This window comes from Oncorhynchus nerka, linkage group LG14 (genome assembly GCF_034236695.1).
Source record: "Oncorhynchus nerka isolate Pitt River linkage group LG14, Oner_Uvic_2.0, whole genome shotgun sequence".
Taxonomy (NCBI): Eukaryota; Metazoa; Chordata; class Actinopteri; order Salmoniformes; family Salmonidae; genus Oncorhynchus; species Oncorhynchus nerka.
In genome coordinates, this window is record NC_088409.1 from 68,889,139 (window position 1) to 68,914,037 (window position 24,899).

The following is a 24,899-nucleotide window of genomic DNA, read 5'->3' on the forward strand; positions in this document are numbered from 1 at the left end:
CCCCTTCCTCATTTAAATCCACTCTTACAGCCTATCCCTGGACTACTCTCTCTTACCCCTTCCTCATTTAAATCCACTCTTACAGCCTATCCCTGGACTACTCTCTCTTACCCCTTCCTCATTTAAATCCACTCTTACAGCCTATCCCTGGACTACTCTCTCTTACCCCTTCCTCATTTAAATCCACTCTTACAGCCTATCCCTGGACTACTCTCTCTTACCCTTCCTCATTTAAATCCACTCTTACAGCCTATCCCTGGACTACTCTCTCTTACCCTTCCTCATTTAAATCCACTCTTACAGCCTATCCCTGGACTACTCTCTCTTACCCTTCCTCATTTAAATCCACTCTTACAGCCTATCCCTGGACTACTCTCTCTTACCCCTTCCTCATTTAAATCCACTCTTACAGCCTATCCCTGGACTACTCTCTCTTACCCCTTCCTCATTTAAATCCACTCTTACAGCCTATCCCTGGACTACTCTCTCTTACCCTTCCTCATTTAAATCCACTCTTACAGCCTATCCCTGGACTACTCTCTCTTACCCTTCCTCATTTAAATCCACTCTTACAGCCTATCCCTGGACTACTCTCTCTTACCCTTCCTCATTTAAATCCACTCTTACAGCCTATCCCTGGACTACTCTCTCTTACCCTTCCTCATTTAAATCCACTCTTACAGCCTATCCCTGGACTTCTCGCTCTTTACCCCTTCCTCATTTAAATCCACTCTTACAGCCTATCCCTGGACTACTCTCTCTTACCCCTTCCTCATTTAAATCCACTCTTACAGCCTATCCCTGGACTACTCTCTCTTACCCCTTCCTCATTTAAATCCACTCTTACAGCCTATCCCTGGACTACTCGCTCTTTACCCTTCCTCATTTAAATCCACTCTTACAGCCTATCCCTGGACTTCTCGCTCTTTACCCCTTCCTCATTTAAATCCACTCTTACAGCCTATCCCTGGACTACTCTCTCTTTACCCCTTCCTCATTTAAATCCACTCTTACAGCCTATCCCTGGACTACTCTCTCTTACCCTTCCTCATTTAAATCCACTCTTACAGCCTATCCCTGGACTACTCTCTCTTACCCTTCCTCATTTAAATCCACTCTTACAGCCTATCCCTGGACTACTCTCTCTTACCCTTCCTCATTTAAATCCACTCTTACAGCCTATCCCTGGACTACTCTCTCTTTACCCTTTCTTCTTCGGCTTCTTCTAACTAATGTCTCAGTAATTCATGTTGCGGTGGAGGATTGGAGGGGACTTCAAATACCTTAGCTGCCATAGCTTCTGTGAGGAAGAGAGGTTCATGTTACCTAGCCGACCACATTAAAATGCCAGAGGGCGACTAGAGTCAATTTGCACTAGACGCCAAAATAAAAGAATTAGTGGGGCACAGTGTTTACATTAATGGGTCAGTGTAGGGGGGGCTGGCTGTGTTTGTATGTGTGTGTACACATTATGTGTCTGCTCTTTTCCCTTGAGTCACTAGAGACTCAACTTTACAGCATAGGCTTTACTTTAACCAGACTATTCTCCAAATACCTTACCCCTGCCAAATAGGAAACTAGTGACAGAGCTCAGCCATGCCAACACTGTAGCCTCCCTAAGACCACTAATGACTGAGAAAAGAGAACACCGTTTACTGTTAGAGTTCAATGTTACACGGATAATCACTCATTTGACAGAAACAGAGTGTGTTACATAAACCTTTTTCGGGCGTTCCAAATGGTTCCGTTTGGTTCTCCCAGTAGAACGTTGGGAGTAGAGCGGCTGGCCAGGAAGACGAGGAGGAAATCGTTTAGGCTCCATAAGTGCCCAATTGTATGCTGGTTTTCCCAGTTTTCCTGGTCTGGCCAGGGCTTTTCCCAAGCTGTGGACTGTCTCAGACTGAGTGTCTAAACACAAGACTGTGTTTGGGTTCGCTATACTTACTGGATTACAGGGGGGAATATAAGGAGGAAGGGACAGAGAATGAGAGAAGGATAGAAAGAGGAGTAGAGGGAGCGAAAACAGATGAAAGAAAGGAAAGATGTTTACTGTAGGATCGTTTTTCCTCCCAGCTTTCTTGTACTGGAGGAGGGGTGTGTGTGTGTGTGTGTGCGTACACAAGAGGATAACATGTGTTCGTAATTTGTCTAAATGAGTTGAGATGCTTCATTAGGTACTGTGTGTTTATTAGGCCTTACTATAAAGCTGCTGCTCTGGGAATCTGTCCTGGGGTCAGTTTAACACAGACTGAAAGGTCACTCATACTACTAATACACACAGTCCAAAAAGATAGATCCTGACTAGAGTGCCTGTAAATGCACAATTAGCAGCAGCAAGTCAAAGCCCTGATGCGGTTATTGTGACTGGACCCTGTGCTATGTGCGATCGATGTTTGCTGTGAAGCTCAGACACAAGCCCTCTGTGTTGCTCATTTAGTGAATTAAGTAGCGCTGACCAGAGGGCTGGCTGGTTAGAGGCTACTCACTTAGCTAGCCTAGCTCTTTCTGCCAAAGGCTTTAATGTTGTAGTTAGATACAGGAGCCTCTTCCTCCCAGAGGCTGTAAGAGTGACCTAAGGGGTAATCGGGGACCATGAGAGTTTGGGGCGCTTGTTGTATAGTATGAGCACTCCGAGCAAAAATACATGCACACACACACAGGGAAGCCCCAATTAGGAGACGAGAGAGTGGGAACACTGGTGTGTGGGGGGACTTTCACAGGGCCAGTGGAAATGCCAGGACTAGCTGCCAGACAAAATAGACCACAACAGGCACCTTCCTGGCGCCCCGTCTCACCCCCTCATCTCTGCTGCTGGATAATGGCATTAAGTGTGTTTGTAACCCCCATGGGGCAGTGCTCACTGTTCATCCACACATCGGGACAGCAGAGTAGAGCTGGTGTTGACACCTGAACCTACTCTTATGGAGTAGCACTACAGGGCTGAGGGAAATAAAGCACGCCACACACACAACGCGCAACACACACACACACACCGATTCCGGTATGCTAATATGCAAACACACATAATACAAGCACACACAATCTCCCCGCTCCATATAAAGTGGCATTAATATAAGCAATATGTGCAGGGCAGTTTGGCAGTATACATGACTTCATATAGTCTCACAGCCTGACAGTCAAGCCTCCATTGAAAACACATGTTCTCAGGGGGGAGTGTGTGTGTCAGTGGGAGGGTGTTCTTTGTATGTTTAACGGTTCGGAATACATTTCCGCTCTCACATGAGGGGAGTACAGGCTGTGTGTATGAATTTAAACACACGGTATGCGTATGTGTGTGTGATTCATAAGCCTGGCTGGTCTGGGTTATTTTGGGGAATACTGGAGAAAGCTGTGCTCTGGTACACTTGGCCAGCAGTCCTCTAGCCTGGGGAGAGCTGAACTTATGAATTCATTTAGATGGTGTTACGCACTGGGGTGTGTGTGTGTGTTATTATATATGAGGAAAATGGGGTTAAGGGAATGCACACGCACACTAAACAAAAACACAGATGAATATTAATAAAAGCATTTCTCCTATTATTACACAAAACACAAGGTAAGAGCTAACCCAAAAAAAGGCCCAGGGCAAAGTTTGGCCAATGAACATGTGTACGGCCTGATGTTTCCCAGCCTCTCTATTCCTCCTAGACAATGAAGGCTACATTAGATAGATAAGGATCTGGGAAAGAGTTCAAATCAAAAGAGAGAGAGACGTTCACATCTGGTCCTGTTCTGCTGTCGTCAAATGAATGGTTCTTAAACTGTGTGCTGCTGGAATGTGATAACTTGAGCTTCCTGCACTACTGATAACAAGAGAGGAGAGACCGCTATGTGGCCCTAAACAGAGAGCACACAGTGGCAGAATACCTGACCACTGTGACTGACCCAAAATGAAGGAAATCTTTTGACTATGTACAGAGTCAGTGAGCATAGCCTTGCTATTGAGAAAGGCCCCTGAAGGCAGACTCTCAAGAGAAGACAGGCTATGTGCTCACTGCCCACAAAATGAGGTAGAAACTGAGTTGCACTTCCTTACCTGCTGCCAAATGTATGACCATATTAGAGACACATTTTCCCCTCAGATTACACAAAGAATTTGAAAACATACCCAATTTTGATAAATTCCCATATCTACTGGGTGAAATACCACAGTGTGACATCACAGCAGCAATATTTGTGACCTGTTGCCACAAGAAAAGGTCAACCAGTGAAGAACAAACACCATTGTAAATACAACCCATATGTATTTATTTTCTCTTTTGTACTTTAACTATTTGCACTTCTTTACAACACGGTATATAGACATAATATGACATTTGACCTGTCTATATTATTTTGGAATAATACTTTTTTCTATTGTTTATTTCACTTGTGTTTATTATCTATTTCACTTGCTTTGGCAATGTAAACATGTTTCCCATGCCAATAAAGCCCTTAAACTGAAATTGACAGAGAGAAAGAGCGAGAGAGAAAAAGTGAGAGAGAGAAAGAGAGAAGGTGAGAGAGAAGGTGTGAGAGAGAAGGTGTGAGAGAGAAGGTGAGAGAGAAGGTGTGAGAGAGAAGGTGTGAGAGAGAAGGTGCGAGAGAAAGAGAGAAGGCGAGAGAGAGAGAGAAGGCGAGAGAGAGAAGGCGAGAGAGAGAGAGCGAGAGAGAGAAGGCGAGAGAGAGAGAAGGCAAGAGAGAGAGAGAGAGAAGGAGAGAGAGAAGGAGAGAGAGAAGAAGAGAGAGAGAAGAGAGAGAGAGAGAGAAGGAGAGAGAAAGAAGGCGAGAGAGAGAAAGCAGAGAGAGAGAAGGCAAGAGAGAGAGAAGGCGAGAGAGAGAGAAGGAGAGAGAGAAGGCAAGAGAGAGAGAAGGCGAGAGAGAGAGAAGGCGAGAGAGAGAGAAGGCGAGAGAGAGAGAAGGCGAGAGAGAGAGAAGGCGAGAGAGAGAGAAGGCGAGAGAGAAGGCAAGAGAGAGAGAGAGAGAGAGAGAGAGAGAGAGAGAGAGAGAAGGCGAGAGAGAGAGAGAGAGAGAAGAGAGAGAGAGAGAGAGAGAGAGAGAGAAGGCGAGAGAGAGAGAGAGAGAGAGAGAGAGAGAGAGAGAGAAGGCGAGAGAGGGAGAGAAGGCGAGAAAGAGAGAAGGCGAGAGAGAGAGAGAAGGCGAGAGAGAGAGAAGGCTAGAGAGAGAGAGCGAAGGCTAGAGAGAGAGCGAGAAGGCTAGAGAGAGAGAGAGAAGGAGAGAGAGAGAGAGAGAGAAGGCGAGAGAGAGAGAGAGAAGGCGAGAGAGAGAGAGAAGAGAGAGAGAGAGAGAGAGAGAGAGAGAGAAGGCGAGAGAGAGAAGGAGAGAGAGAAGGCTAGAGAGAGAGAGAGAGAGAGAAGGAGAGAGAGAGAAGGAGAGAGAGAGAGAAGGAGAGAGAGAGAGAGAGAGAGAGAGAGAGAAGGAGAGAGAGAGAGAGAGAAGGCGAGAGAGAGAGAAGGAGAGAGAGAGAGAGAAGGCGAGAGAGAGAGAAGAGAGAGAGAGAGAAGGCGAGAGAGAGAGAGAAGGCGAGAGAGAGAGAGAGAAGGCGAGAGAGAGAGAAGGAGAGAGAGAGAGTAGAGAGAGAGAGAGAAGAGAGAGAGAGAGAAGAGAGAGAGAGAAGCGAGAGAGAGAGAGAGAAGCGAGAGAGAGAGAGAAGGCGAGAGAGAGAGAGAAGGCGAGAGAGAGAGAGAAGGCGAGAGAGAGAGAGAAGGCGAGAGAGAGAGAGAAGGCGAGAGAGAGAGAGAAGGCGAGAGAGAGAGAAGGCGAGAGAGAGAGAGAAGGCGAGAGAGAGAGAAGGCGAGAGAGAGAGAAGGCAAGAGAGAGAGAAGGCGAGAGAGAGAGAAGGCGAGAGAGAGAGAAGCGAGAGAGAGAGAAGCGAGAGAGAGAGAGCGAGAGAGAGAGAGACGGCGAGAGAGAGACGACAGAGAGAGAGAGAGACGAAGCGAGAGAGAGAGACGGCGAGAGAGAGAGACGGCGAGAGAGAGAGACGAAAGAGAGAGAGAGAGCGAGAGAGAGAGACGGCAGAGAGAGAGACGGCGAGAGAGAGAGAGACGGCGAGAGAGAGAGACGGCGAGAGAGAGAGAAGGCGAGAGAGAGAGACGGCGAGAGAGAGAGAGACGGCGAGAGAGAGAGAAGGCGAGAGAGAGAGACGGCGAGAGAGAGAGAGACGGCGAGAGAGAGAGACGGCGAGAGAGAGAGACGGCGAGAGAGAGAGAGAAGGCGAGAGAGAGAGAGAAGGCGAGAGAGAGAGAGAAGGCGAGAGAGAGAGAGAAGGCGAGAGAGAGAGAGAAGGCGAAGGCGAGAGAGAGAGAAGGCGAGAGAGAGAGAAGGCGAGAGAGAGAAGGCGAGAGAGAGAAGGCGAGAGAGGGAAGACAGAGGGGAAGACAGAGGGGAAGACAGAGGGGAAGACAGAGGGGAAGACAGAGGGGAAGACAGAGGGGAAGACAGAGGGGAAGACAGAGGGGAAGACAGAGGGGAAGACAGAGGGGAAGACAGAGGGGAAGACAGAGGGGAAGTGGAGGAAACCCCGGAAGAAGAAAGAGGGGAGGCATTCAAGAGACAGCAATGGACAGCAAAAGCGGCACGAATATAAAAACAAACAAACACATACAAAAATACAGACACCTGCAGTATACCTACATAAAGCTGCACTTTTACAAACAGATAAAACCTCATGACACATCACAGACAACAAACAAACACAACTGCATGTTACTACAAATTCAAGACAGAAGAAAAGGACAAAGAAAGAGCTCACTAAGAAAAGCGTCAGGTTGGTTTTGGGCCGACAGTGAAGATGCTACGAAGCAGCAGAGGTGCTGACAGAACCAGTGGACATCACATCAGAGAGGTTCACGTCCCTCTCGCTTTCTTTCTTTTCCTCCCTTTTATGTTTCCTAGAGATGACGCTACTGCTGATGATGCGGACTCTGGAGGGAGCATGTCCTTTCGCTTTCTCTCCATCCTTCTATTTCTTTCTCTCCATCCTTCTCCATTTCTTTCTCTCCATCCTTCTCCATTTCTTTCTCTCCATCCTTCTATTTCTTTCTCTCCATCCTTCTATTTCTTTCTCTCCATCCTTCTATTTCTTTCTCTCCATCCTTCTCCATTTCTTTCTCTCCATCCTTCTCTATTTCTTTCTCTCCATCCTTCTCTATTTCTTTCTCTACATCCTTCTCTATTTCTTTCTCTCCATCCCTCCATTTCTTTCTCTCCATCCTTCTCCATTTCTTTCTCTCCATCCTTCTCCATTTCTTTCTCTCCGTCCCTCCATTTCTTTTGTCTCCATCCTTCTATTTCTTTCTCTCCATCCTTCTATGTCTTTCTCTCCATCCTTCCTCATCCTTCTATTTCTTTCTCTCCATCCCTCCATTTCTTTCTCTCCATCCTTCTCCATTTCTTTCTCTCCATCCTTCTCCATTCCTCTATTTCTTTCTCTCCATCCTTCTCCATTTCTTTCTCTCCATCCTTCTCCATTTCTTTCTCTCCATCCTTCTCCATTTCTTTCTCTCCATCCTTCTCCATTTCTTTCTCTCCATCCTTCTCCATTTCTTTCTCTCCATCCTTCTCCATTTCTTTCTCTCCATCCTTCTCCATTTCTTTCTCTCCATCCTTCTCCATTTCTTTCTCTCCATCCTTCTCCATTTCTTTCTCTCCATCCTTCTCCATTTCTTTCTCTCCATCCTTCTCCATTGCTTTCTCTCCATCCTTCTCCATTGCTTTCTCTCCATCCTTCTCCATTTCTTTCTCTCCATCCTTCTCCATTTCTTTCTCTCCATCCTTCTCCATTTCTTTCTCTCCATCCTTCTCCATTTCTTTCTCTCCATCCTTCTCCATTTCCTTCTCTCCATCCTTCTCCATTTCTTTCTCTCCATCCTTCGCCATTTCTTTCTCTCCATCCTTCTCCATTTCTTTTTCTCCATCCTTCTCCATCCTTCTCTACCTATGGCTGTGCACGTGCACACACACACACACGAAGCCCCAAGCGGACGTTCTTCACGTTCCTCCGGTGATTGGAAACACACTCCAGTAAAACGTCCGTGGGACCTAATGTCCAGGTGAGGAGAGAAAGGCTGCCAACTCTTCCTGTCACACACACACACAGAATGCAGACACACACACACACACAATGCAGACATACACAATGCAGACACACACACACAATGCAGACACACACACACAATGCAGACACACACACTCAATATGCAGACACACACACAATATGCAGACACACACACACACACAATATGCAGACACACACACAATATGCAGACACACACACACAATATGCAGAGACACACACACACAATGCAGACACACACACACAATGCAGACACACACACACAATGCAGACACACACACACAATGCAGACACACACACACAATGCAGACACACACACACAATATGCAGACACACACACACAATATGCAGACACACACACACAATATGCAGACACACACACACACACACACACAATGCAGACACACGCAATGCAGACACACACACACACACACACACACACACGCAATATAGACAAACACACACTTCATCTCTCCCTCTTGCCCTCTCTCACACACCCGACCCTTTCTCTACCTGGCTGGTGTCACATGTATCCGTTAGCTGGAAGGTGACTTGGCTGGAGGGGTGTGTGTGTTGCCCACTACAATGAATATACAAAGACTGCTTCTGTGGCTGGGGTGGACCAGGTGAGAAGATATCATCTAACACACACACACACTAGCTCACCTGCAGAGGAAATTACCTGCAGCACATCTCCACACCTGGACACTGGGGCTGACCGACCAGGGGAGGTAGGGAGAGAGAGAGAGAGGGAAGGAGAAGGGGAGAGAGGGAGGGAGGGAGAGAGGGAGGGAAGGAGAAGGGAGGAGAGGAAGGGAGAAAGAGAGAGAGAGAGAGAGAGAGAGAGAGAGAGAGAGAGAGAGAGAGAGAGAGAGAGAGAGAGAGAGAAGGAGAGAGGCAGGGAGAGAGGGAGGGAAGGAGAAGAAGGGAGGAGAGGAAGGGAGAAAGAGAGAGAGGGAGGGAAGGAGATGGAGGGAGAGAGAGAGAAGGAGAGAGAGAGAAGGAGGGAGGGAGGGAGTGAGGGAGGGAAGGAGAAGAAGGGAGGAGAGGAAGGGAGAAAGAGAGAGAGGGAGGGAAGGAGAAGGAGGGAGGGAAGGAAAGGAGGGAGGGGAGGCAGGGAGGGAGGAGGAGGGAGGGAGGCAGGCAGGGAGGGAGGGAGGGAGGGAGGGAGGGAGGGAGGGAGGGAGGGAGGGAGGGAGGGAGGGAGGGAGGGAGGGAGGGAGGGAGGGAGGGAGGGAGGGAGGGAGGGAGGGAGGGAGGGAGGGAGGAGAAGAAGGAGGAGAGGAAGGGTGAAAGAGAGAGAGGGAGGGAGGAAGGGAGAAAGAGAGAGAAGGAGGGAGGGAGGGAGGGAGGGAGGGAGGGAGGGAGGGAGGGAGGGAGGGAGGGAGGGAGGGAGGGAGGGAGGGAGGGAGGGGAAGGAAGGAAGGAAGAAGGAGAAGAAGGGATGAGAGGAAGGAGAAAGAGAGAGAGGGAGGGAAGGAGAAGGAGGGAGGGAGGGAAGGAGGGAGAGAGAGAGAGGAGGGAGGGAGGGGGGAGGGAGAAGAAGGGAGGAGAGGGAGGAAGGGAGGGATGTTTTAGGGAAGAAAGATGAGGGGGGTTAAGGCAGTCGTTACCTGACCATTCTATGACACTGTGACTTCCCCTATGCCATCGGAAACCATGGTAACGTCCTTTCAACCTCCCAGCCCGGCCAATCCATCAACAGCTCATAATATCGACTCCACAACTCAACCCGCACAAGGACAAAACCATCAGGAGACTAAAATAACTATAAAACAACCATTGTGCCACCTGGGCTTTGTGAATAGACTACAAATAGCTAAAGTTTCCCCTCCAATTACTTAGGTGGGGCGATATTGCCCCACATTCTAACTTCAACTGGGCTGAATAGAACATGTGGAATTTTGCCATATGGACTAAGAAAGAGAGACAGCGAGACAGGGAGGAACTAGAAAAAGAATGATAGTGATAGAAAGCATTTCCGACAAGCATCCCCACATTGGGAGACTGAAATTAGTTCACCCCTCTGTTTCTATCATCTCTCACTTTCTCCCTCCCGCTCTCCCTCCTGACTGCGTTCTCATTTTCCATCTCCTATTCATTTTTAACCACTTGTCAGCGATGCGACCCCCACACAGCTTTACAGATGGAGTGTGTTGGAGGGCGGCGGTGTGCATTAGCGTTACTCTGCTCTGCCTCCGCTAGCTAGCTGGGTGTAAAAAATACCATTACAGCTGCCGGCTGTGGGGTCGTCCAGATCGATCCATTATGGAGCTGAGCGGGCCGGCTGGGACCTACTTTAACACCCCGCCCAGTTGGATTATCCCAAACTGCACTGGAGACACTGCCAAAGTGAGTTAGTGTCATGGAGACGAGGGAGAGATGGGAGGGAGATGAGGGAGGGAAGGGGTAGGCTCGTAGAGAGTGGGAGGCATATGCTGGGGAGAGAGAGGGAGGGACCAAGTGATAGGAGTGGAGGGACTAATTGATAGGAGTGGAGGGACTAATTGATAGGAGTGGAGGGCCTAATTGATAGGAGTGGAGGGCCTAATTGATAGGAGTGGAGGGCCTAATTGATAGGAGTGGAGGGACTAATTGATAGGAGTGGAGGGACTAATTGATAGGAATAGAGGGACTAATTGATAGGAGTAGAGGGGCGAAGTGATAGGAGTGGAGGGACGAAGCGATAGGAGTGGAGGGACGAAGCGATAGGAGTAGAGGGACGAAGCGATAGGAGTAGAGGGACGAAGCGATAGGAGTAGAGGGACGAAGCGATAGGAGTAGAGGGACGAAGCGATAGGAGTAGAGGGACGAAGCGATAGGAGTAGAGGGACGAAGCGATAGGAGTGGAGGGACGAAGCGATAGGAGTGGAGGGACGAAGCGATAGGAGTGGAGGGACTAATTGATAGGAGTGGAGGGCCTAATTGATAGGAGTGGAGGGCCTAATTGATAGGAGTGGAGGGCCTAATTGATAGGAGTGGAGGGCCTAATTGATAGGAGTGGAGGGCCTAATTGATAGGAGTGGAGGGACGAAGTGATATGAGTGGAGGGACGAAGCGATAGGAGTGGAGGGACGAAGTGATAGGAGTGGAGGGACGAAGTGATAGGAGTGGAGGGACGAAGTGATAGGAGTGGAGGGACGAAGTGATATATGAGTAGAGGGACGAAGTGATAGGAGTGGAGGGATGAAGTGATAGGAGTAGAGGGACGAAGTGATAGGAGTAGAGGGACGAAGTGATAGGAGTGGAGGGACGAAGTGATAGGAGTGGAGGGACGAAGTGATATATGAGTAGAGGGACGAAGTGATAGGAGTGGAGGGATGAAGTGATAGGAGTAGAGGGACGAAGTGATAGGAGTAGAGGGACGAAGCGATAGGAGTGGAGGGACGAAGTGATAGGAGTGGAGGGACGAAGTGATAGGAGTGGAGGGACGAAGTGATAGGAGTGGAGGGACGAAGTGATAGGAGTGGAGGGACGAAGTGATATATGAGTAGAGGGACGAAGTGATAGGAGTGGAGGGATGAAGTGATAGGAGTAGAGGGACGAAGTGATAGGAGTAGAGGGACGAAGTGATAGGAGTGGAGGGACGAAGTGATAGGAGTGGAGGGACGAAGTGATAGGAGTGGAGGGACGAAGTGATATATGAGTAGAGGGACGAAGTGATAGGAGTGGAGGGATGAAGTGATAGGAGTAGAGGGACGAAGTGATAGGAGTAGAGGGACGAAGTGATAGGAGTAGAGGGACGAAGTGATAGGAGTGGAGGGACAAAGTCATAGGAGTGGAGGGACGAAGTGATAGGAGTGGAGGGACAAAGTGATAGGAGTGGAGGGACAAAGTGATAGGAGTGGAGGGACAAAGTGATAGGAGAAAGAGAGTTGTCACCAACTTTGCATGGTGTCTACTCTGGGGTCGTCTCGGAGTGGACTTGTCAGTGTTAACGATGATGACAAGGACTTCCCCCCTGAAGAGACGTAAGGAATATCTATCTAGAGGCTATCTATACCCTCAGAAAGACATCCATCCATGCATGTGTGCCCACAACGGCCCAGTGCCTTGCATGGAGGGTAAAGGGGCACTCTGCAGCTCTATAGGTCATGTGTATTTAGGGATGACATTGTCTCCAAACTGACATGTCGTCCCTAAAGTGACACTACACACACTGCCAATGGCATCCGCTGCCCCCTGGCATTACACACACAGAACACCTATAGCATCCACTGCCCCCTGGCATTACACACACAGAACACCTATAGTATCTACTGCCCCCTGGCATTACACACACAGAACACCTATAGCATCCACTGCCCCCTGGCATTACACACACAGAACACCTATAGTATCTACTGCCCCCTGGCATTACACACACAGAACACCTATAGTATCTACTGCCCCCTGGCATTACACACACAGAACACCTATAGCATCCACTGCCCCCTGGCATTACACACAGAACACCTATAGTATCTACTGCCCCCTGGCATTACACACACAGAACACCTATAGTATCTACTGCCCCCTGGCATTACACACACAGAACACCTATAGCATCCACTGCCCCCTGGCATTACACACACAGAACACCTATAGCATCCACTGCCCCCTGGCATTACACACACAGAACACCTATAGTATCTACTGCCCCCTGGCATTACACACACAGAACACCTATAGCATCCACTGCCCCCTGGCATTACACACACAGAACACCTATAGCATCCACTGCCCCTGGCATTACACAAACAGAACACCTATAGCATACTGCCCCTGGCATTACACAGAACACCTATAGCATCCACTGCCCCCTGGCATTACACAAACAGAACACCTATAGTATCTACTGCCCCCTGGCATTACACACACAGAACACCTATAGCATCCACTGCCCCCTGGCATTGCCCACTTCACTAAAGTTATTAATGAATATAATTGAGCTTAAGGGCAATGAACCACAGGATTTGGGCTTCTATCTGAATCCACGTTGACTCTTGTCTGTTTGTGATCCATGTTAGCATGTTGCGGATTTGGGCAGACCAGTAGTACAATTGAAGGGAGGGAAGGGCAATACCACCCTTAGATTCATGTTTTGATAAAGTGGAAAACTTGATCCTAGGTTTTTTATTGCCCCATATAAATTTGGTGATGCTTTGGTTAGTTGTTTTGAAGAAGGAAACTGGGAGATAGCATGGGAGCATCTGAAATAAGTAGTTCAGTCTAGGGAGGACGTTCATACGGATTACATTCATTCTTCCTACTAAGCTAATTGGGAGGGAGATCCAGGTTTGGAGATCGTTCTTGATTCGATCCAGGAGTGGAAGATAATTTTCCTTAAAAAGGCTATTCAGATCTGGTGTTATGAAGATCCCGAGGTATTGAAACCCCTGTGTTTTCCATTGTAAAGGACATAGTGTCTTCATAGAGCTGGTGAGTGTTGAGAGGGCAGACAGTGGATTTGTTAAAATTGATCTTATAACCTGAGAACTTGCCATACTGAGCAATTGTGTCTAAAATGAGAGGGAGGGATTTCTCAGGGTTGGATATGTAGAGCAAGACATCATCCGCGTAAAGCGAAATCTTGTGCTGCAGGCCGCCTGCAGAAACACCCATAATACTTGGATTGCTCCTTATCAGCTCTGCCAGAGGCTCCGCCCCCAACAAGTAGAGCAGCGGGGACAGCGAGCACCCTTGTCTTGTGCCCCGTTCCAGAGGGAATCTGTCAGAGTTCAGTCCATTAGTAGTCACCATGGCATTTGGATGAGAGTATAGTGATTTGATCCATTTAATAAAATTTGGGCCCATATCGAACTTTTCTAAGACTGAAAACAGAAAGCTCCACTCCATCCTGTCAAACGCCTTCTCAGCATCCAGTGAAGCCAGCAGGACAGGGGTCTTTTGTGCGTTTACTTGATCAATAATATCAAAAAGACGGCGAATGTTATCAGAAGAGTATCTGTCTCTAATAAATCCAGTTTGGTCCGCTTTTATTAGTTTGGGAAGAAGAGTGTTTAGTCTTTTGGCGAGCAATTTGGTAATTATTTTATAGTCGAAATCCAACAAGCTTATGGGCCGGAAGGACGAGCAGGATAGGGGGTCCTTGTCCTTTTTTAGCAACACTGTAATGCGAGCTGTGTGCATTGAGTCTGGGAGAACTCAGTTTTTGCAAAAATCCTCCAGCATTGGCATGAAGATAGGGCTGAGCTGGGGCCAAAGAGCTTTGTAGAACTCTCTGGGGAATCCATCTGGGCCTGGGGACTTATTAGGTGGCATGGAGGTAATTGCCTCCAGGATCTCCTCAGGAGTGAAGGGGGAGTTGAGATCTTCCTGGTCGGTCTCTGATAGTTTAGGTAGCGAGATTCCCTCTAGGAAAGAGTGGAGTTCTGCCTCTGTGTTTTCTCTCAGAGGTATATAGTTTGCAGTAAAAATCATGAAAAGTTCAATTGATCTTTTTTGGGTCATATGTGACCTCGTCCTCTGCTGTTCGGATAGCCATGATTGTACGCTCTGACTGCTCCTTTTTAAATTGGTAAGCAAGCAATCTACTGGGCCTATTGCTATACTCATGGTATTTCTGTTTAGTAAAGACAACTTATTTTTTTATCTCCCGAGTGTAGTCCAAATTCAGTTTGGCTTTGGCTGCTTTAAGATGACTCCAGGAGGTGCTGTCTAGGGATTGTTTATGTATTTTTTCACAGCATTCCAGCTCCCTCTCAAGATCTAGCCTGTGTGCTTCCATTGCTTTTTTCTTAGAGGAAGCATATGCAATTAGATGACCTCTTAGTGTGGCTTTAGCAGCGTCCCACATTGTGGCCGGAGAAACAGGAGAATCTTTAATGTCTTGTGTGTAGTTGTCTATCCATGTAGTTACCAATGTATGGAACTCGTCATTTGATAGCATGGAGGTGTTGAATTTCCAGCTCTTTGACCTCGGGACGTTTTTACAGAGGTCAAAGCGGAGGTGGACAAAGGCGTGATCTGAAAGTGCTATGGGTCCGATTGTACAAGTGGCTGAATTTATGAAACTCTACGGGAGTAGGTGTTATGGACATTAGAGTAGTATGTATAGTCCATAGATGAGCTATTATTCTCTCTCCAGATATCTATCAGTCCCATCTCTTTAGTAAGAGAGTTCAACATCTTTGCAGATCTAGGATTTGTGGTGGGGACTTGAGATGATTTGTCTAGGGTTGGGTTAAGGGTACAATTAAAATCTCCGGCCACCACGCCAAAGGAGACACAATGCTCATTGAACAGGGTTATAATTTTTGACATGAAGGCAGGAGTATCTGTGTTAGGGGCGTATATGTTTAAGATAGTAATTGGTTGACCATATAGTGACCCAGTTATCAAAATAAATCTCCCCTCCGGATCAGATATGTTTTTGTCAATTATGAATGGAACATTTTTATGGATAAGTATGGCTGTGCCTCTACTGTTTGATTTGAAAGATGAGAAATACACCTGTCCCACCCAAGCTCTGCGGAGTTTGGCATGTTCAGCATCACAGAGGTGTGTCTCTTGTAATAGCGCAATGTCTGCTTTTTCCTTTTTTAGAGCACATAGTATCTTTTTCCGTTTTATTGCATGCCCTAGACCATGGCAGTTCCATGTCAATAGATTTAAGGTACTAGTCATCGTCATTGAGCAGTAATCGAACTTTTAGTGCAAGTCATCGCTGGGTAAAAGTGGATAGTAATTACAGCTGCGTTCACATAAAAGGAAAATAAATGGTGTACATAAAATAATAATCTCTGAACACCCCAGCCGAGTTCCCAAACAACTCGACACATCCCGTTGGATCTATTACCCCCGCTCAGTCTCAATTCTGTGTTCCGAATAAAACAAAAACCGGGAACAGTTAGCAACGCACAACGTCTCCCTCTCCCCACCAAAGAAATGCCTCATCCTCTCCACCCCGCATTGAGTAAATAACACAGTTGCCCTCGTCCAGACCTCAGTAAAAGAGGGGAAAAAAATAAAATCAATAGCCCAGCCTACATATACCTCCCCCAAGGGACATAGGGAACCCCAGGTAATAATAGCAACAACAAAAAAACAGGGAAATAAAAGTAGGCTGAAACATTAGTAGGCCTAGGTTAGGCTATACAGCCCATCCCTCTCAGTTAAAGGAAAATAAATATAAATTGGACGGCTGTAATGACATTTAGGGGGTGGGTCTCTGGATATCGGCTATATGTCGTCTTACCTCCTTTAGTAATGGCATTAATCGCATTTAGTCATTGGTCTGTTTCTCATTGGCCAGGATTGTCTTTCAAAAAACGTTTTGCCTCTTCGGGAGTTTTGAAGTGTCGCAAGGCTCTTTGGTGAAGAATCCTGAGCTCGTTTGGGTATTTGAATCCCCTGAAGATGCCTCGGTCAATGGAGTATTTCTTCACTTCGTCAAATTCTCGGCGCTTCCGGCGTATTCCAGCTGACAGGTCCTGGTGTAAAGTGAGTTTGGCGGTTCCCACTGTGATGGTGTTGTTTTTCGCCGCCTGTAGGACTCGTTCCTTGTCGGTGAATCTCAGGAAACGTATGGTGATTGGGCGCGGTGGTTGTCTGGCTGCTGGTGGGAGCCTCAGTGCTCGGTGAGCTCTCTCGAGTTCTATGGGCCTGTCGGTGGGCAGGTGGAGCCACTCGGGAAGTTTGTCTTGCAGGTAGCGGATCAGTGGCATGTTTCCCTCTTCTTTTTCGCCCAGATTGAATAGAACACAATTATTCCTTCGCCCCCTGTTTTCCAGGTCCTCTGTTTTCTCTTCCAGATGCTCGATTTTCTTTTTAGCATATGCTATTGTTTCCATGGCATCTGTCAATAAGTTTTCCATGGATAGGATTCGCCCCTCTGCCTCGTCCAGGCGCCCCGCGTTTATGGTTATCTTGTTGTTGATGTCAGGCAAAGCGTCTTCCAGGATTGTCACCTTGCCCCCTATCGCACTGAGCTGAGAGTTAATGGCATCTAATTTGGTGTTTAGTTCTGTACGTTGGGATCTCAACTCAGAAAGGATGTCTTCGACAGAGTGCAAGTTTGGCATTCGTCGTGCCTCGTGGGGGAGCGGGTTCTCTTGCTCCTGGCTAATGGCGCTAGTTTTTTCTGAAGCTAGCTTCTTCTTGGAGGCTTTTTCCGTCGCTAATACTCGAGTCCGGGTAAAAATGTCACCTGTAGTGTCGCCTTTTGTAGCCGCCATGACTTTTTCTTACTAAAGCTAAATGAGTGTGAACTTGGAGTGGAGGTAAGATTAGGAATTGGAAACTACTTGTGCGGAGCTCTTAGTTCATGCGGCCATCTCGTTCAAGGGTCACGTGATCCCCCTCTCCTCCTCCTCTAACCCTCCCTCCTCTCCTCCTCTAACCCTCCCTCCCTCTCCTCCTCTTCTAACCCTCCCTCCCTCTCCTCCTCTTCTAACCCTCCCTCCCTCTCCTCCTCTAACCCTCCCTCCTCTCCTCCTCTAACCCTCCCTCCCTCTCCTCCTCTAACCCTCCCTCCCTCTCCTCCTCTTCTAACCCTCCCTCCATCTCCTCCTCTTCTAACCCTCCCTCCCTCTCCTCCTCATCTAACCCTACCTCCATCTCCTCCTCTTCTAACCCTCCCTCCATCTCCTCCTCTTCTAACCCTCCCTCCATCTCCTCCTCCTCTAACCCTCCCTCCCTCCCTCTCCTCCTCCTCCTCTAACCCTCCCTCCCTCCCTCCCTCTCCTCCTCTAACCCTCCCTCCTCTCCCCCTCCCTCCCTCCTCCTCCTCTAACCCTCCCTCCCTCCCCTTCTAACCCTCCCTCCCTCCCTCTCCTCCTCCTCCTCTAACCCTCCCTCCTCTCCTCCTCCTCTAACCCTCCCTCCCTCCCCTTCTAACCCCCTCCCTCCCCTTCTAACCCCCCTCCCTCTCTTCCTCCTCCTCTAACCCCCTCTCCTCCTTTAACCCTCCCTCCCTCTCCTGCTCTAACCCTCCCTCCCTCTCCTCCTTTAACCCTCCCTCCATCCCTCTCCTCCTCTAACCCCCTCTCCTCCTCTAACCCTCCCTCTCCTCCTCTAACCCCCCTCTCCTCCTCTAACCCCCCCCTCCCTAACCCCCTCCCTCCCCTTCTAACCCCCTCCCTCTCTTCCTCCTCCTCTAACCCTCCCTCCCTCTCCTCCTCTAACCCCCTCTCCTCCTTTAACCCTCCCTCCCTCTCCTGCTCTAACCCTCCCTCCCTCTCCTCCTTTAACCCTCCCTCCATCCCTCTCCTCCTCTAACCCCCTCTCCTCCTCTAACCCCCCTCTCCTCCTCTAACTCTCCCTCTCCTCCTCTAACTCTCCCTCTCCTCCTCTAACCCCCCTCTCCTCCTCTAACCCCCCTCTCCTCCTCTAACCCCCTCTCCTCCTCTAACCCTCCCTCTCCTCCTCTAACCCTCCCTCTCCTCCTCTAACCCCCCTCTCCTCCTCTAACCCTCCCTCTCCTCCTCTAACCCCCCCTCTCCTCCTCTAACCCTCCCTCTCCCTAACCCCCTCTCCTCCTCTAACCCCCCCTCTCCTCCTCTAAGTCAGACAAAGCGGTGTGGTGATAAGAATGCTATCTTTCACTGGCTGATTACAGGGGTGTGATGACAAAACAGATCTCTGTTAGAACTGGTGCCACCAACGTATTGTCCTGGCAACCCCCAGGCCACCGGAAGACGTGAAACCCTTAGAGAGTAGAGGGGACAGGTGACAAGGACCCCATTGATGGGAGGAGAGAAAGAAGAGTAGATGGGGAAAAATAAGGGTGTATGGGGGGGAAAGAGGAGGGAGTGAGGTCACGGGTAATGAAAGAAAGATACCCCCATTTCCTTAAAGGAAGAGATCATATGGCATAATGGTAGAGTTGTGAATGTGGCCACTATCTCTCCACACACAGGAGGCCTTTATGGCTGCTCAGGTAATTGTGGGGTATAGGGTTAAGGATCAGTTACTTTGTGTGTGTGCAGGTGCCCCTCTACCTTCCTGGGCAGTTGAAGGGACTCACCCATTCCCCTCCCGATTCATCCATCCCTCCACCTCTTGCTACAACAGCTGGGGAAAGCCCCTCCTGCCCTGGGGGCTGCATGACAAGGAGGGGCTGCACTGAGCAGGTGACAATCCGTCTCTCTCAATTCAATTCAAGGGGCTTTATTGGCATGGGAAACATCTCTCTCTGTCTCTGTCTCAGTGAGCAGCAGCATAAGCTGTGATAGTGTCAGGTATAGTGTCAGGTATAGTGTCAGGTATAGTGTCAGGTATAGTGTCAGGTATAGTGTCAGGTATAGTGTCAGGTATAGTGTCAGGTATAGTGTCAGGTATAGTGTCAGGTATAGTGTCAGGTAGTGTCAGGTATAGTGTGAGTGTCAGGTATAGTGTCAGGTATAGTGTCAGGTATAGTGTCAGGTATAGTGTCAGGTATAGTGTCAGGTATAGTGTCAGGTATAGTGTCAGGTATAGTGTCAGGTATAGTGACAGGTATAGTGTCAGGTATAGTGTCAGGTATAGTGTCAGGTATAGTGTCAGGTATAGTGTCAGGTATAGTGTCAGGTATAGTGTCAGGTATAGTGTCAGGTATAGTGTCAGGTATAGTGTCAGGTATAGTGTCAGGTATAGTGACAGGTATAGTGTCAGGTATAGTGTCAGGTATAGTGTCAGGTATAGTGTCAGGTATAGTGTCAGGTATAGTGTCAGGTAGTCTCTCAGATGTTCTTATCTCTCTAATGGCTGTCAGCTACAGATCCAACATTGATTAGACCATAAATACCAACTGTCTCTGTTTAATGGACTAAACACACTTTAACTGCCTAACGGCAGCAGTGTTCACTAAGTGTCTTTGGTGCCGTGACCTCTCCTTCTCCTCCTATCAAGAGGACACACGTGATAACTGTCTCATAACATGCCTGCATCGTCTCTCTGCCTGCGTGCTCTGTCGCCAGCAACAAAACAAGTTAGATCCCTGGCTTCCGATAAAAGTCACGCCAGCCCGGCACACACAAGCGCGGGGGGGGTAAAGGAAGTGTTTTCCTCCAGAACAAGGAGCAACGTGTTTTCTTAACTGAGTCATAACAAAACAACTACCTATCTAGACTGTAGGGACGCTGTGATCCCTGTCAGAGAGATATCAGCACAGAGAAGATGAACAGCCTTTCTTTCTGTCTTTGTTTGTGGCCTCAAGCATTGTTTCTTTGGTCCCGCCATACCACAGAATGATCCTGTGTAGTCTACCAGGACACTCACCTAGTCTACGTATGTGGAACATACAGACACACACAGACACACACACAGGCCCTCATAGTGACTCTTCGGGACCAGATAGACAGTATTGATAATGGCGGCTGCATGTCCCATTGATTTTGTTTAGGATGGAAAAGTGAGACATCGGCTGTAGAGCTTCCACTTCCCTGCCCATAAATATGTACGTGTGTGTGTGTGTGTGTGTGTGTGTGTGTGTGTGTGAGTGAGATCCAGTCCTAAGCCCCTGGGGAATGTCTTAGTGGAGTGTGTACTGTAGGATACAGCACATACAGAGATAACATCCCAGACACTGGGGAGACTGTCTATGAGTCCCAATGACTGGAAGAGTCTCTACAGTGGAACTAACTTACTGTATGACTGATGTTACTGCCACTAAGCACTTATACAAATCACAAGTTGCTGGGACCTTGGCTACATTAGCTGCAAAAAAACATGTACACACACAATCTGCACTAATCCATGGCAAAAAGAACACACACGTGTCCTTTTGAAGGTAAGAGAAAAGAGATGTGTGTGTGAGATAAGAGGCGCCACACCGGTGGCAGGCCAGAGAGCTGAAACTGATAACCATCACTACCCTCCCTTCATCTCTCCTCCTCCTACCGCCTCTCCTCCTCCTCCTTCAGACAACGAGAGAGAGAGAGAGAGAACGATAGAGAGAGAACGATAGAGAGAGAGAACGATAGAGAGAGAGAACGAGAGAGAGAGAACGATAGAGAGAGAACGATAGAGAGAGAGAACGATAGAGAGAGAGAGAACGATAGAGAGAGAACGATAGAGAGAACGACAGAGAGAGAACGATAGAGAGAGAGAACGACAGAGAGAGAGAACGATAGAGAGAGAGAACGATAGAGAGAGAGAACGATAGAGAGAGAACGATAGAGAGAGAACGATAGAGAGAGAACGATAGAGAGAGAACGATAGAGGGAGAACGATAGAGGGAGAACGATAGAGAGAGAACGATAGAGAGAGAGAGAACGATAGAGAGAGAACGACAGAGAGAGAACGATAGAGAGAGAGAACGACAGAGAGAGAGAACGATAGAGAGAGAGAACGATAGAGAGAGAGAACGACAGAGAGAGAGAACGATAGAGAGAGAACGATAGAGAACGACAAAGAGAGAACGATAGAGAGAGAGAGAACGATAGAGAGAGAGAACGATAGAGAGAGAGAACGATAGAGAGAGAACGATAGAGAGAGAACGATAGAGAGAGAACGATAGAGAGAGAGAACGATAGAGAGAGAACGATAGAGAGAGAGAACGATAGAGAGAGAGAACGATAGAGAGAGAGAACGATAGAGAGAGAGAACGATAGAGAGAGAACGACAGAGAGAGAACGACAGAGAGAGAGAACGACAGAGAGAGAGAACGATAGAGAGAGAGAGAACGATAGAGAGAGAGAGAACGATAGAGAGAGAGAGAACGATAGAGAGAGAGAGAACGATAGAGAGAGAGAGAGAACGATAGAGAGAGAGAGAGAACGATAGAGAGAGAGAGAGAACGATAGAGAGAGAGAGAGAACGATAGAGAGAGAACGATAGAGAGAGAACGATAGAGAGAGAACGATAGAGAGAGAACGATAGAGAGAGAGAACGATAGAGAGAGAGAACGACAGAGAGAGAACGATAGAGAGAGAGAACGACAGAGAGAGAGAGAACGACAGAGAGAGAGAACGACAGAGAGAGAGAACGACAGAGAGAGAGAGAACGACAGAGAGAGAGAGAACGATAGAGAGAGAGAACGATAGAGAGAGAGAGAACGATAGAGAGAGAGAGAACGATAGAGAGAGAGAGAACGATAGAGAGAGAGAACGATAGAGAGAGAGAACGATAGAGAGAGAGAACGAGAGAGAGAACGATAGAGAGAGAGAACGATAGAGAGAGAACGACAGAGAGAGAGAACGACAGAGAGAGAGAACGACAGAGAGAGAGAACGACAGAGAGAGAGAACGACAGAGAGAGAGAACGATAGAGAGAGAGAACGATAGAGAGAGAGAGAACGATAGAGAGAGAGAACGATAGAGAGAGAACGATAGAGAGAGAGAGAACGATAGAGAGAGAACGATAGAGAGAGAGAGAACGATAGAGAGAGAGAGAGAACGATAGAGAGAGAGAGGAGAGAGAGAGAGAGAGAGAGAGAACGATAGAGAGAGAGAGAGAGAGAACGATAGAGAGAGAGAGGAGAACGATAGAGAGAGAGAGAACGAGAAGAGAGAGAGAGAGAACGATAGAGAGAGAGAGAGAGAACGATAGAGAGAGAGAGAACGATAGAGAGAGAGAGAACGATAGAGAGAGAGAGAGAGAACGATAGAGAGAGAGAGAGAACGATAGAGAGAGAACGATAGAGAGAGAACGATAGAGAGAGAGAACGATAGAGAGAGAACGATAGAGAGAGAGAGAGAACGATAGAGAGAGAGAACGATAGAGAGAGAACGATAGAGAGAACGATAGAGAGAGAGAGATTCTTCCTAGTTCAGACCAGGTAAGAATGTACTTTGTTGATGATGTAGGTATTTGGTGAAAGGGAGTGGGATACCTCGTTAAAACAGGGCCTTGTGCTTCAAGTGAAGATACAGTGGTGATAAAACAAACAAGGTTACTGTACCTTCTACATCCAAGGCCTTTACTATTAATCACCTCAATCACCGGATCATAAGACCGTACTGAACACACGGCAGAAATACCACAACATCATACCAGTCACATTGATCCCAACGGTGGCTTCACGATGACATAAAAACACAAGCACTAAATCCAATTGGGATTCTCACAAGATCAGTATAACAGCAATAACCCCGAGAGAACAACACTGTACGTGCCGGCTTTCATCTCAACATGATTGGATTAAACCCTAACAGCCTAACAGGATGAAGAAAAGGCCAAATGTAAAAAGACACTATCTTTAAAGCAGATCAATCTAATCTAATTCACAGATGAGACCAGAAAGGTCTACATTAGGTCCACTCATCCAATCACAATGCAGGGTTATGATTATGGTTATCACTAGGGTGATTTCTGGCTTGGATACTGTGAAAAATCCGACTAGATTATCATGTTGGTCATTATGTGGCTGGTTTTAAAGGGTTAATGTGATTGTGTGTCTGAACAGGAAAACAAAGGCTTGAGTGTAGGCTAGGCCCACAGCCAAAATGTTATGATCATTATGAAGAAGACACAGTTCACACAGGTCATGGGTTTTGCATTCATGTATGTGTGTGTGTGTGTGTGTGTGTGTGTGTGTGTGTGTGTGTGTGTGTACACAGACAATCTGTATTGAACCAGGTACAGACATCTGTACACAGTCCCATACCACAAATATACATACAGACAGGACAGACGGTAGAGTATATAGTAGCATGGTTCCTACCTGATCCTGTATCAATGACCGTCCCCTGTCCCCTCCGTTCAGCCACCAGCCGAGAGGAACCAGGCATGCTGACCGGCTCAGAACGCACCGGCTGGATCCTACACACACAGACATGTAAATGTTACTATGTGTGTGTTTATTTAACTGCTGTTATGCTGTGTTTATTTGCAGATTTCATGTTATTTATACAGTATATATAATTAGTATCATTGAGACCTGTTAAAAATAGCATACGTTACAGACAACTACTGCAGCATGATTGTCCACCTACCTGAGACTGTGTAGGTCCAGGTCATCAGTGTGAAAGTCCAACAGAGGCTGTTGAATGTCGCTGGGGCCCTGGGACTGCAGCACGGAGGAGGAGGAGGAGATGACCGTAGTCTGACCAGATGGGTGGATGGTCTTAAACTGGAACTGAGGACCCATCCACAGCCGACGGTGAGGCCCTGTGTGGGTGACTATCTCCACCTGGTAGGGGCCAGACAACAACGTTAGCAATAGCATGCTAGAAACATAAAACCACTGGATTGGATAGTGCAGTTATCTTTGTTTTATTTCATTTAGGTAGAACTAAATACTGGTCCTGTGTTTGTGTACAAACTGCTGAAAACCATTCTCCCATTTGGGACTAATAAAATAACTACTACAGCGTCACTGTCCACATCCGTTCAGGATGTAAACCTGTCAGACTAAAGCCTGTTGTCCACAGAGACAAGCCGATGTAGTCCCAGTGAGATGGCGGGCGGGGCGGCGTGAGTTAGGGGAAGAGGAAATGAGGGAGACAGATTTCCATGGCAATGGGATTAGAGGACGAGCGTCAGAGCCACATTAGCGTCACTGTTTCAGAGAAATGCCACCGTGGCCGTTATGGCTCAGGAACAGCTCTCTGCAGCGTCTGCCCCCTGAGTGATGGCATGGTGGGCATTAAGATGACAGCGTGGCAGACTCCAGAAAGGTCTGTCAGTAATGTTACAATAGATGGATGGGGAGATGAGGAGAGGACAGAACAATTCTAACTAGCTTTTACCTCTCTTTACACCCAATCCCTCTCTGCCCTTTCTATCTCTGCCCTTTCCCTCAATCCCTCTCTGCCCTCTCCCTCAATCTCTCTGCCCTCTCCCTCAATCCCTCTCTGCCCTCTCCCTCAATCCCTCTCTGCCCTCTCCCTCAATCCCTCTCTGCCCTCTCCCTCAATCCCTCTCTGCCCTCTCCCTCAATCCCTCTGCTCTCTCCCTC

The 24,899-nt window shown here is 48.0% G+C and overlaps 1 protein-coding gene across 1 annotated transcript in view; it reads right to left on the minus strand.

Annotated features, from left to right (window-relative positions):
* The window catches only part of LOC115141758 (BCAS3 microtubule associated cell migration factor-like), a 355,332-nt gene that overhangs the window by 189,155 nt on the left and 141,278 nt on the right, over nucleotides 1–24,899 (minus strand). Inside the window, 2 exon segments of the mRNA XM_065000321.1 lie at nucleotides 23,664–23,761; nucleotides 23,935–24,131. Of these exon segments, the coding sequence (XP_064856393.1) occupies nucleotides 23,664–23,761; nucleotides 23,935–24,131 (295 nt within the window).